At 38.4% G+C, this 14333-nt stretch overlaps 1 protein-coding gene and 1 pseudogene across 3 annotated transcripts in view; both read right to left on the reverse strand.

Annotated features, from left to right (window-relative positions):
- CDK12 (cyclin dependent kinase 12) overlaps positions 1–7477 on the reverse strand; it is a 39443-nt gene extending 31966 nt beyond the window's left edge. For 2 of the 3 annotated variants that reach the window (XM_077164541.1, XM_077164539.1), the window contains exons 1-2: positions 6363–7477; positions 1520–2404 (exon numbers count right to left, since the gene is read on the reverse strand). In XM_077164541.1, coding sequence (XP_077020656.1) covers positions 1520–2404; positions 6363–7411 — 1934 coding nt within the window. In that variant the 5' untranslated portion in view covers positions 7412–7477. The remainder of the gene's footprint in view (positions 1–1519; positions 2405–6362) is intronic. The other variant, XM_077164540.1, reaches the window with a different exon arrangement.
- Positions 7478–11909: 4432 nt separating this feature from the next.
- On the reverse strand, positions 11910–12703 carry LOC143685906 (calcyclin-binding protein pseudogene; annotated as a pseudogene).
- Positions 12704–14333: the final 1630 nt, after the last annotated feature.

Here is a 14333-nt window from a genome sequence, read left to right on the forward strand (position 1 = left end):
TCTTTAAAATCATATTTACCATGATGAATAGCAAAAGAGCCATTTTCTTTAAAATACTTTTTTCCCCATTTATTACACATGCACCTCCTTAAAAGGCACAGTGGGGAATACAGAAGACTACAGACCTAAAGGGCTGAACTGCGTCATTATCCAAATTACTGACATCATCTCAAAAGTAATGGAGGCAGGACAGTGCAATAGTGGCTCAGCGGCAGAATTCTCCCTTGTCATGCCAAAGATTCGGGTTCAATTCCCGGAGCCTGCCCATGCCAAAAAATAATAATAGTAAAATAAAATAAAGTAAAAATGGAAAAATAATGGAAGCTTAGAAATTGGTCTGGGATGCAAGATTAGTGATACTTATTTTTGAGTGTACAAGGAAAGTTTGTTGCAATAAATGCAACTCATATCCTGGAGAACAAGAGGACAGAATCTCAGCAGAAGAAACAGTAACACAAAGACTACCATGGCATATATAGCATTGCTAAAGCATGATTTGGTGGCACTTGCCTAGCTAGTCCTGCCAAGATATTAAATACATTTCCTAATGAATCAAATTCATGCTTCATAATTATTTCAACTCTTAATACCCAGAGGACTCATTAAAATTAGAGTTTTTCTGATTGTATATGTAGAATGGAATGATTTCTAAATGTTGTGTTAATTTTTTTTTTAATCAATAAAAAAAAAAAAAATCAACTGACCAAAAAAGGGCCACGGTGGCTCAGCAGGTAAGAATACCTGCCATGCCCGAGGACCCGGGTTCGATTCCCGGTGCCTGCCCATGTTAAAAAAAAAAAAATTAGAGTTTTTCTATCATCTCATTGTGAATTATATCTAATTAGCAAAGATTTTACATACTGCTCTCTTGCTTCTTATAAGATAATTAAATTTTTTGAAACAACAGTCCTATTCATAATAAACCTGGTATGGATTCTGGATGGAGGTAAACAAACAAACAAACAGTTATAAAAGATAAGGGGATCACTGGGAATAGTTAATTAAAGAGTATTATTATTGACATTATATTAATATGACTATTGATACTATTAAATCAAAGTGAAATTTTTAGAGTGATGAAGGTACATTGTGGTTATATAGGAAAGTGTTCTTTTTCTTAGAGACATGCTGAAGTCTTAGGAATGAAGTGTCATATATCCACAACTATAGCAAATGTGGCAAAAAGTTAACAATCTGAGTGAGACTATATGAGTTTTAATTGTATTATTCATTCAACTTTTCTATAAGTATTAAAATTCCCAAAATAAAAATGTAGGGAAAAACACTATTGATCATTAAAGCTTGAATCACTCTATCAATAAAGTTAGGAATACTTGAGGTAACTAGGACTCAAATCACAATTCATTCTTTCCAAGTATAGTCGTAGATATGGACTTTTCCACAGAAAACCAAACATGAAAGGCATTATTACAGAAGTTCTGACAAAGTTTGAGTGCAAAAAAATACACTCTACTTAGATCAAGAGGGTTAATGTTTTCAAATTAAATATGGGACTTACCTATCTATTTCATCATCTCCAGGTAATAAAGGCGGGAAGGGGAGAGGAGGCAACGTTGAAGTTTTCAGGTGTGGAATAGCAGTTGTTACAGATACTTGAGTTTTCACAGAAACCTGTACAGGGGGCTGAGAATTTGCCTGGGAGAATAGAGCAGATGTCCTTGGATGAGTAGAAGGGGGCAAAGTTGAAGTACTGGAAGCAAGAACCTGACTAAATGCTGGTTGGGGAGGAGGCAGAGGTGGTTGCAGTGGAATAGCTGGTAGTGGAGGTAAAGGTGGTAAAGGGGGTGCCTGAGGTGGAGGGGTAGTAGTTGGTAAAGGGGGTGGCGGAGAAGTAATTGTGGGGAGAGGTGGAGGGGTTTCCTTTTCAGATGTCTCTGTCTCCTTTGGAGTAACGATCTCCTCTTTCAATGCTATCGATTTAGTGTCTCTTGTTCCCTGTGCTTTCAAATCTTTAAGAACAAGATGCTTCTCAGGGTTCTCATCCAACTTTACTTTCCCTGTATCTAACGAATTTTTGACTTCTGTGTTTAGATGTGTTATATTCAGTTCAGCATCTGGAGCAGATTTTTCCAATTTTACAACTCTGGATAACTTTTTGGACTCCAAGCCTGAATCCTTAGCCTCGACTGAACTGTTCTCTTTTCTAGGCAAAAATATAGGTGAACCTTTGGATTCCTTTCCATCCACTTTTGCTGCAGCAGCAGCTGCTGCTCTTTCCTTCTTTTTCCTACTGAGTTCAGCTCCCAGACTGGAGTTCAAAGGTAGTCTGACAGGTGAGATACTGGAATGCCTACTGCGTGACCCGGATCTTTTCTTTTTACTATGAGAAGATGAGTGTCTTGAATATGCAGGACTTCTACTTCTGGACTTCATGGATTTCCTACTGGAAAAGAAAAATGCAGTTTAAATGAACAAACCATAGCAATTTGTGGAGGAAAATCAGTAAAACACAGTATGGAGAACTGTAATCATCAACATCATCATCATCATCACTGTAAGTAATACCTCAATCTTAAAAATAGATAGCTACTATCAAAAACAAGAAAAGACTGAGAAATGGTCATAGCAAAAAGGAGCCTAAGGAGACCTGATGACTGAATGTATTTTGGTATCCTAGATGAGATCCTAGAATAGAAAATGGACATTACGTAAAAACTAAAGAAATCTGAATAAATTATAAACTTTAGTTAAATATAATATATCAATACTGGTTCATTAATTGTAACAAATACACCATAGTAAAGGAGATGTTAATAGGGGACACTGGGTATGGGAACATAGGGGAATTCTTTATACTACCATTGCAATTTTGCTATAAATCTAAAACTGTTCTAAACTAAAAAAATAGAACATTTAAAAGAAACTAAATTCTGCATGACAACATATTTGAATCTATATAGCACTAAAATTTCTCCACTATTTATTCAACTGAAGGTAATTGGGTCAGTATTATTTTTTCCTACTTCGGAAAAGAAATAGTCATAGTCACAATAATTACCTTTATAATTTTGGTTCTAATCTTCAATAAAATGAAAACACAATGAAATTATACCATATATTAAAGGTGACTATGTAAGGAAATCAAAAGTAACTAATATGCTACACCAAAACCTAAACTTGTTAATTAGCAAGCTATTTAATTTGCAGATCCCTGAAAAACATAATTTCTTGTTTTGTTAGTTTATCATAAAGTTATGCCTATAGTAAACAAACCCCCAACATGCAAGAGTTAGGATTTATAAAATAGATAAACTGGGGAAATTGTTTTACCAAAATAATTAGCAGATGTTCTCAAAAATATAATGACTCCTGGTTCTTTTAATATAAAATTATTTCCAAACAACTTTTTAGAAACTCATAAAGCAAGGTACTGCATTTTCAATTTATTTTCTTCATATAAAACGACTGGGAAATAAAATCTAGGAGATGGCAGAATATTCTAAATTGAGGCCACTTCTCATTATTTCTTTTTGTTTCTTTTACTAAAGCCTAACTTACACAGGCCTAAGTATGAGGGAAAAAAAGATGGATCATCAATATCTGCCTTTATCTTTGATCTCTGGTTAAGGCTGATTTGAATCAAAACGTCTCAACACAAAGAGCATACATGTGTTGGAGAAACAACTTACATGATGGCAGCCATGGTTTTCTTTTATCTATACTGCTTTTTTGGAAGTCTGCTCCAAAAAGTTGGTAGTTAAAATACAAAGTCATTATTGGAATTAACAATATTCAATAACAAAGAACAAAAAACATATACAAACATGGGCATATAAAATACTAACGTAGTTAAATGGATTTACCAAATAAAGGTACTGCTGAGAAAACGTATACTCCTTCTGTAAATATGTGAAGATATTTTCTCGGCCTGAATTATAACTAGGATAAAACAAAGAACATCCCTACTTAGGGAAAACTTCTAAAACCCCAAACTCTAGAGAATTCTAGACATCACCCACTACAAGTCATTGTTTCTTCAGTTTTTTAGCAAAACCAAATCTTCCTAGGAAACTCTCGACAAACTCTTCAACTTCAAACCTAAGTCTACTGTTAATAGGACATCTGTATGGCCGTATAAGTATGGCATTTCAGTCATACAAATGCTATATTTGAGTTCCAGATCCACTCCTCAAGAAAAATAAAGGGGGAGAGATACAAATAGGTAAACCCAGATAAAAATAAGAAATTTATCTTCAGAAATAAATGCATTTTCCCCCTGAATTAGGTTAGGTTTGACCACATGAAATGAAATTACTACTATTGATCACTACTACTTTGGTGGATGCAAAGACATATTTAATTTCTGCCAAAGCATTTTTAGTCTTTTAAAGTGATGTTGTTTATTTTGACTGTCTCCCCCAAGAAAAAAAAAAACAGAGACTACCATAGAAGGGATCTATATGTTCCTCTGAAGAGTTTAACTGGAATCTTTATATTACTATTTGGAATTCCAATGAAAGTAGGAAAATGTGCAATGCACACACAGTCATATAACCCTCAACTTGAGTAAACTAAAATGTGCTCATGGCTCTGGGAATATTATATGTCTATATTTATACTCTATACTACCATACTGTGTCTCTAATTCTTTCTTGATTCATTTTTGCCACTACTGCACTAGTTCCAATTAAGTGAGTAGAGAAAGGGAGAATCTGAGATGTGCTATTTTCTCTAAGAATCCAAAAATCATTGCAAAGCAGTTCTTTCTGAAACTCATCAATGTACTTCTTTCTATATACTGTGTATTTCCCAAACTCCATGAAAATAAGACTTCTCAGTACAGCCTTAATGAAACTACTCTTTCAAGAAAACAAATATTCTGAGAATATTTCTTAGGCTTCTTTAAAAAACTAAGCAACTTCACAATCGGTACTGTTAAGACTCAAGCATTTCCCTGCATATAAATTTTACCCTTACCTCTCAAAAACAAACAAAAAAATGAACTCTAGCTAAAGTACACATGCTGAAGTGTTAAGAGTAAAGATACTGATGTCTAAAACTTGCTCTGAGATGAATCAACACAAAACTTAAGATGGATTGATAGATGGATGGAGAGATGGACAGATAGGTGATAAAATATATAGCAAATATTATTGACTCTACATGGGCGTTCATTGCACAATTTTTTTTAGTTTTTCTGTGCTTGAAATTTTTTCATAATAAACGGGGGACAAAAAGACTTCATAACTTGATAGCTAGAAACCTTGTGGCTTAAATTCAAACTGTTTTAAAAGTAATTATAAATTTATGTCAGCAGAAATTACACACACTGACATACAAACAAGACATGCATAGATTTTTCTCTACTAGTGTTCGGCAATATTATTCTCACTTATAGATATGTACAAGGCACTGTTATGTACTTCATAACAACAAATTAAATCCTCACAACAATTCTAGAAGTAGTTTTTAATTCCTATTTTATACATGAAGAAACCCAGGCATACAGAAATTAAATCATTTGCCTAAAGGTCACAAAACATAAGGATTCCCCTCAGGTCTATCTCCAAAGCCCATGTTCTGTTTTGTGGGTAGAGATGTCTACTTGGTGAGTTCCACCTAGGAACAGGAACAATTTTCCATAGACAATTCACTCCAACAATAAATTTCAAACTAATCTGCCTTTCTCACAAGAATATCAACTTGAAGGTATTATTACCTTTTTTTAGGAGAAGGATTCTGAAAATTGACAGTGGTCACAAGGTAGGTCAAAGATGCTTTTGTAAAGAAAACCAAATTGTCCCTGGGTCCCATCAAAAGGAGGGACTAATCAACTGAATTTCCACCAGAAATATTAGTTAAAAGATGGGAGGCTTTTCTAAGTTTAATAACACAGTAAATTAGGAAATGAACAAACTTAGAGGTCTGGAGACTCAGAGAACAGCATAAATACGATATGGCAAATGGCTTAAAAATTATGAACACTGCCATGCCGGAGACCTCGGTTTAATTCCCCGTGCCTGCCCATAAAAAAAATATATATGAACAAAAATGTGTTATTTCTTAAATTTCCAGTTATATAAAACTAAGACAAAGCAAAAGAAATAGTTAGCCAAACTCTGGCAACCATTATCAACTCTTCGTGCCCAATAAACAGAGGCCTTGCCACTGAAGATTCCATTACTGGCAGTACCTACCTTCAGCAGTTTTAGGCATGTGCACGGGCCACTTGAATTCTGGGTTAAGGGGAGAACGGATTAGTAAACTCGAATGACTAGCAAACATCGTTGTTCTAATCAACGATGGCTAAAACACTGGAGGCCTCGAGAGAATGTTAACACGACTAATTTTCAGTTTCACATAACCCACCGTTAGAAAGGACTATTAGACAAATAACTCACCTGGGGAGCGGACTTCGACTGAGAGACCGCTTACTCATGAAAGGGCTGCTGGACCGCCTTCGACCATAGGGACTGGGTGACCTCCCACTGTAAGAGCCACTCCTTTCATAGCTGGATGAACGTCTCCGGCTATAAGGGCTCACAGACCTCTGTCGCCTACTGTAGGGACTGGGTGACCGGGTACTGGACTGGTAGGCTGAAGGCTCCTTGTAAGGAGGGCTGACTGACTGCCTTCTTGAGGTACTTCCAGGACTCTTTTTGTAGGAGTCATAATTGCTGGAGGTGTGAGATCTTGGGGGACTAAGGTCGTAATCTTGGCCATAAGAAGCTCCCGAGGGGCTATCATCTTGCTTGGGGCTGTCAGACCACTTCCTGTGGGGGCTCCTGGATCTCCGTTTAGGGCTGTCCACTGTTTTGTAACTTTTGGGTGTTTCCCTTTTCCGATGACTTTTACTCCGGTCTTTGTGCCCAGACTTCAACTCACGTTCTTTCCGTGTCTTCTCCTTATGTAGTTTAGACGACCTGGATTCCTTGTTGCTGCTGCTTTTGGATATCTGTGTCTTTCCATAGTCATCATTCTCCTCGTTTGAGCGCTTCGAACTTCCTGATATCCGGTCCTTCATCGATCCCGACTTGCTGGAGACTTCCTGGTTTTTTTCTTTCTCTGTCTGTTTAGTTTTTATTAAGTCCCGGGAACGTCTGTGCTGGTGGTGACGATGTTTGTGCAGGCGGTCACTCCGGTCAGTTCCACGGCGTTCATCATTCTCTCTCCTGTCTAGTTTGAAGGCCATGTCATCAGAGAAGGTATCTGAATCAGAGCTGATATCATCATACTCCACCAAAGGTTTGATAATTGTACCCAAAGGTGCTGCTTCGGGGGTCACCAACCCCATGTCTTTGGAGTGCTTGGACTTATGCCGCTTGTGCTTCGACACCAAACGGTGACGCTCTCTGCTGTTGGAGCTGCCACCTCCCGATGACGGCTGCAAAGTTCCAGAAGCTCCTCCGCCCCCGTCCTTCTTGCCCCCATGTCTCTCTGAATTGGGCATTCCCTTTCCCCTGGCCTCAAGAAGGGGAAAAAGTTCCCCAGCACTCCAAAAAGTAACCCCCACCCTCCCCCCCAACCCCAAACCCACACCCACCCAAGCGCCCTTAAAGGGGGGGTGGGGAGGGAAGGGACAGTAGCCCAAGCTCCTCCTCCCTCCCGACGCCTCAGCACCCTCCTACATGAAGTGGGGGTGAAGGACCGAAGGGAGAAATGAGAGTTCCTCAGCGGTGGAGTTGCGAGGCCAGGGTAGCAGCTCAAGTCGATTTCTCCTCCTCCTCACGCCGAGCCAACACTCAGGGCCGGGTGCCGGGGAGGTTGAGGAAGTAGGAAGCCGACGGCTCAGGACTGTGGGCCCGACTGTGGCTCTGGGGCCCTGTGAAGACTGCGCGGGCCCTTCCCCTGCCCGGCTCGGGGCGGTTCCTGTCGATGGGGTTCCGCGGCCTAGGTGCCTCACGCCCCCTCTGTCCCTCGCTCCAGAGGGAGCCCCTTTCCTTGCCTCCGCTTCACCTCAGTACCTCACACATTCACTCGCTCCCTCACACAGACTCACAGTCACACACTAGGTTAAACCGAAACGGCACTTGGAAGAGGGGGAGGGGCGATTCCTTGAAAATCGCGAGAGTCTGCTGGAATATCGCGATATTTGGTGGCTCCCTTTCTCCTCTATTCCTTGCTCTCTTAAAACCCCGCGAGAGAAGGCCCAAGCAAGAAACGCGTTCCGTCAGGTTCTCGCGATAAGCGTCCCCTTCCCCACCCTTACCTTATGAGCAAAGCTTTATTGAAACGGAACTACCCGAATTTTTTTTGAATCAGAACTTTATCAATAATCCATTGAACAAATGCTCCCAAATCCCGGCGCAAACTTATTTTAGCGTATTCTTAGCATACTTCGTAAAAACTCGTTTAACTACCATAATGAGACGATTAAGCCAAAGGACAAATGTGGGGACATTCAACCCTCTCAGTATTACCAATGCGTTCCACTTACACAGTGTATTTAGTACATGCCGGGCATATTACATACGTTATCTGTAATTCTCACAACCTCTTCACAACAATATACTTGGCACAGTTTTACAGATAGGGAAAATAAACCTCACTCAGATTACAGCGGAGATTCAAACTCAACATCTGTCCAATACTAAACCGCTTTCATTGCGTGGCACTATACCTCTCTCACTCTGCTTTAAATCCCAGAATGTGAAGGCTCATTCCCTTTTGGGATCGTCCCCTGTCTCTTCTGAGATCATTTAACTTCTCATCATCATGATGTCATTATGAACAAGAAAAGCATCGTATTCATGAACAAAAAAATTGTATCTTACGCTGGCCCTTCATTTCATATTTTTCAAAACTCCTTCACACAACTCATTCCATCTTCACAACTCTCTGAAATAGAGTTTTATAAATGAAGAAACTAAGGCAGGGAGAAGTTAAGTGACTTGTCCAGGTTTTTTAATTCTTTAACAAGTATTTCAGGGCCTTTAAGACCTTCCTCTATGTACATAGTGCCCACTTAGGACCTTTAAATAGAATATAGATAATACATTCATGCCCCAGATAAAAGATGATAAATGCCATAAGAACGATACAGAACATGAGGCAGGCTCAGGAGGAGGTTGGAAATATTAAGAGAAAGCTAACTAACTAATTCTTCATTCACTGCTGCTGGAGAGCATGGATGTAACAGTCCTACCACCTGAGTGACAGGATGACAGAGGGTGTGAGGTTTAATGGGCTGATGAAATGAAGTGAACCGGCTTACCTTACTAAGACTTGGCATGAGTTCAGCAAAATTTACCCTGATATTTTCTATCTTATTAAGAAGATATCAAGTTTTTGACCCAAGATGCACCTGGGAAAAGTGGAGACAGCAGAAAGCATCACAGTGATGTGTCAAATAAAATCTGGAAGAATATAATTCATCATCCAGATTAAACAATGGTAAAAATATTCCTAATTATCTGTTAGTTGCCTCTTAAAGCAGGCTAGAGATCACCTATAAATGAATAAATGGAGGTTTTTACCCAAATTTTTCATATTTGTATTTTATATTTCTATAGCACTTTTTAATATTCCACAAAACTTTTTTTTTACTTAAACTTTTTTTATTTGGAAGCAATTTCAAACTTAAAAGACTGTTTCAAAAATAAACAAAACCCATACAGAGAACTCCAACATACCCTCCCCATACACAGATCCATCGATTTTAAGATTTTGCCACCTTTGTCAAATTAGTCTATCCATCAATCCACCTATATCTATCAATCTATCTTCTAAACATTTGCAAGTATGTTTCATACCTCATGCTCCTTGAACACATAGTACTCTCAGTTCACAAAACTCTTTTAAGCCTGTCAATTACCAGTTGAATAAATAAACAACATGGCAAGGTGGCCAGGATGGATATTATCATATCCATCTAATAAATGTCTAAAGTAAGCTAAGAAGGAGTCAAATTTAACTACATTTACACTAAGTATAGGAAATGCCAGGAATAGGGACAGGTCTCTCTTTAATTCTGGGCTAGTGGTCTTTTCTATGGTATTGCACTTCCTCTTTTTGGTGGATAAAATTTTATTCCAGGAAATCTAAGGTTGTGTCCAAAATTTTAGATACAAAGTCTACCGTAAACTTCAGGGATTCGCCTGGTGAGAATAGCACTTTTGTAAAATAAGGGTTGCTTCATTCCACAGAAAAAACTTTGAACTCAGAAATTCCAGGACTGTGTGATTTGCCTTATTTGCATAACCTCATAGGGCAGGGAGTAAGGGTGACTCTGTGAACCCCAAGGTGGTCAGCCAGATTATGGCAGGACCTTTCCTGTAAACCCCAGAGCAGGTCAGACAACTTCCCTGTAGGCTGTCCAAAAGAGGATATATTTTACTGAAGTTGTTTTCTTTTTTCACAAACCCAATCTATTAGTTTAGATTTTAGATTTAAAGAGTCCTCTGGAGCCTTCCCCAAAGCTTAGTAATTTGAGTGAAATTTGCCCATAGCCATATTTATGAAGATTGCTCCCATGTGTACCTCCAATGCTCTTCTTGTTTATTGTCATGTCTCTCTGATCTTTCTAGGGTACAATTTTTTCAATTGTGTCCTTTTATCTGCACTTACATATGAGAAGGTATAACATACTCTGTTCTATGACCAAAATTAATAAGCTTTATAAGGCTTAAAATGTCCTAGCTACATTTAGGACAGACATTATACCTTACTTGCATAGATTTTACAGAAGAAAATGCAGCCGTGTACCTAACATTGATAGTTTGAGTATAATAATTAACAAAGATTTTTTGAGCATCCATGATTACAGTGGCCAACCATATAATCAAAACCTAAATCGAGGAGTCTATCAAGAGTTGAGGCTGGGTTTTCATCTTTATATTACCAGCTCCTAAAACACACATATTAGAACTCTGTAGATACTTGTTAAATGAAGAGCATTTTTTTGACAACAGGAAAGATTACAACATTCTAAATATGAACCATCTTCAAAATTCTCATTTGGACAGAAGCTCTTTGTCCTTCATCAATTTTAGGGTTGCCAGATTTACATAACATTTCTCTTATGTTATATTTGGGAAATACTTTTATGTTAAAACGTACTCATTACTTATTGAATTTAAAATTTAATTTAGCATCCTGCATTTTATTGGGGAACCCTATTAATTTGTTCCAGAAACATGCATTGAGTCCTTGACACGTGCAGGAGTAGTGCTAAGCCCCGGGGAGACAGCAGTGAATGAAACAGACCCAGTGTAGCTCCCTGGCGCTCACTTGTCTAGAGAAGGCAGCATGTAACCAGTCATTATACAGTCAATTAATTATTATTATTATTTTTTACTGCACAAAAATCCAACTTTATTGAACACAGTAATAGATGAATTTTCAAATCATTTTTGCTTTATGAATATTGCTTTTTGTAAACTAGTTGATCCATGAAAATACTAATTGGTACTATGCAAAGAGGCTTGTCTATTCTGGTCAAGTTAAGATTTAGCTTCAAGTCTATATTCAGAAATATATTTAAATCTAGAGAGATGCATTTATGACTGGATTATAAGTGCGAGCTGATGCGTGATATATGCACTGCTTAATCTGCTAAGAGATAAAGGCCAAGCTCTTTACTGCAATCTTCAAGCACAGGTACAAATTTACATTTTATATAGAAGCTCAGGTTATACTCTTATTCTTACATTGATGGGAGTTGATGTCAGTAACTTAAAGGTAAGTAAATACTTTTGCTTTCTACCATTTACCTAAACAAAAACACATGTGGTATTTTTATTAGACAAGACTTGCTTTTTAATAATTCAAGCAATAACGCAACATAATCCTTTGTTGAACAAAATGACCAGGTGTACTAAGGAAACCATTTTTGGATGAAGTGTATAATAAGCACATTTTATTTAAATAAATCCTCCAGTAGGAGATGATTCATTGCTTTACTTGCAGGATGGCTATATAAGTAATTAGCTCTCAAATTGTATCTGTGCAGCTCCCCAACATTCTCTTATTGGAACTATCCTATTTCCACATCGCAGTTCCCAAAAGAACCTTGAAGTCTCAAAATTCTGCGTCTCCTTTGGCTTGCTTCTCTCTTGATTCTACCCATGCTTTATTAATTGTTCACATCATATCATCATCTCCATCTTCATAAATTTTCTTTAGAACATTCATCAATCCCTCACCAGGACCTGTTTCAATGTCATAGGTGGGCTTTTCTTTATCTTTGCATTCTTCTTCAACCTGAGTCAGGTAGTCCCACCGTGTGTTTCCTGCTTTCTTTCTACATAAGATAAGAACTGTATCAGTCTTGACTTTTTTTTTGAACTGCCTTCCATAGAGATGGGTTTCAAGAGGTCGTTCACAATCATGGAATAATTCTTCCCATTTAGATTCTTCACCAGAAGATCAAAAGACCTCTCTGTGAAATGCATCTGCACATTATCAGTGGGGACCTGATGAACTCCACTTAAGGTAATGTGGATTTTCACAAACTTATCTGACTGATCCAATCCATAATTACTTATTTTCACTGTGTATCCTGTTGTAACCGGACCAACCACAGCCGCCGGCTTTTCATTTTCAAGAGGTACTGCTTTCCCCTGTGATTTCTGCTGCATCTTGTTCTTGATTTTCATCTAAATCTTGGATTTTTCAGCTGTAAGTGCATCACGTATTCTTTTTCTAGTGGCCTCTTCCAGCAATACCTTCACCTCTTCCAGGTCTTTTTGTAGCTCTTCTAAAGCTGGGTCAGGCCAAAGGCCCGAGTTGCAGTCGCGCAGGAAACGCTGTACCGAGTACACTCACCCGGAAAGCAGTCCGCGCAGGACCCGGAGCAATGCCCACAGCCAGTGCGCACACCGACCAAATCGCCGATCGCCTCCACCACACGGCGCCTCTCGCACCTTCGTGACTCAGCCATCGCCTACCCTGAGCCCAATTAATTAATTTTGATGGTGAAAGTACTATTAAAGAAAAGTTTGAATTAGAATACCTGATGGAAGTCAGGGGTCGGAGAAGATTTGTTTCTTCTGTCTAGAGGAAGAGACATTCAAATTAAGATCTGAATGAGGCCTGAATGAGGTGAAATGTTTGGGGTGGAGAGGGACTCTCAGAAGTTAGAACGGACTTGTTAGAGGAGGGCCTTGGGGGAAGGAGAGCAGGAATTTTCCTTCTGGAAGTAAAAGGCCAGTGTGATCTGGCGTTGGCAAGGGGAGAAGAGCTGAGTCTAGCACGGCTTTGTAGGCATAGTGAAAGGTCCAAGTACAGTCTACTAGGTCCAAGTACAGTGCTTGCAGTGGGGGTTCAGAAATGGGGCAATTCCTGCCCTAAGAAACTCACTCTGTGATGACTCAAAGGCATGAAGATAAAAGGAATAGACAAGAAAGAAAATTTGAACTCTACTTTCACGGAGCATAGTTAGACATATACATGTGACGATACACATGTTCTAAGACAGTTCCAAAGACTTGTTTTTACTGCTAATCTGAACTGCAGTACTAGCTGGGATGGTTTTGGAAGATGTGTGAATAGCACTTTTGAAATATGAGAAAAGCCTGAGACTACTGAGCCAGTAGAGATCCATTGCTTAATATTCTGTAGCAAACTAGGTAAAATCCAACTTTTCAGCGGTAATTTTATTTCCAATGACCAGTATATGGAAAAAAAACCATTAAAAAATAGCTTTAACTGTATTAAGAACTTTCCCCCAATGCTAGCTTAGCTTGGGTTTTCAGTTCTAGTGGTCATGAATGCAGCATTATTCCGAACTTCTCTTTGTAAGGATTTAATAATATACAGTATATTAATAAATATACAGATATTTAATAATATCTACAGTGTTAAGTGCTTATGTCTTCACGATGACCACAAGAGGACAACATCAACCGTGAACACTTTAGATCTCTACATACAAATAACAACATAAGATACTTTGATTCCTGCAAATAAATTTACCTTAACCTGAAATCTCCTAGATCTTCAAATATATTCTAATTGCTCAAGAAACATTTCTGAAATTTAAAAAAATTGGTAAATGGTTATTTAGTTGGGCTAGTTTCGAACTTTGTGCTACAAAGCACAAGCATATTTTTTGACATAATTTTCCATTTAGAATATTGGGGAAAACGTTATCATCTTTAATAGTAATCTTTCCTTTCTTTCAGTAAAGAAAGCCGGAATTTTAAATTTGCGAACTGCTTAAGAGCCAAAATAGAAAAAGCCAGTTTTCTCAAAGCAGTTTAAGATTGCCCGCTCTCAAACTCAACACCGAGCCACGTGAGGTCTGACACTCTAGAGCAAAGGGAAGGCTGGATTGGAAGAAATCTCGCGAGAAATGAGCATAAAACAAGTTCGCGAGATTTTTTATGCCCCGCCCCCTCTCTTTCTCTGTCTCTCTGTCTCGCTCTCTCTCA

Source organism: Tamandua tetradactyla, chromosome 6, assembly GCF_023851605.1.
Source record: "Tamandua tetradactyla isolate mTamTet1 chromosome 6, mTamTet1.pri, whole genome shotgun sequence".
NCBI classification, from domain to species: Eukaryota; Metazoa; Chordata; class Mammalia; order Pilosa; family Myrmecophagidae; genus Tamandua; species Tamandua tetradactyla.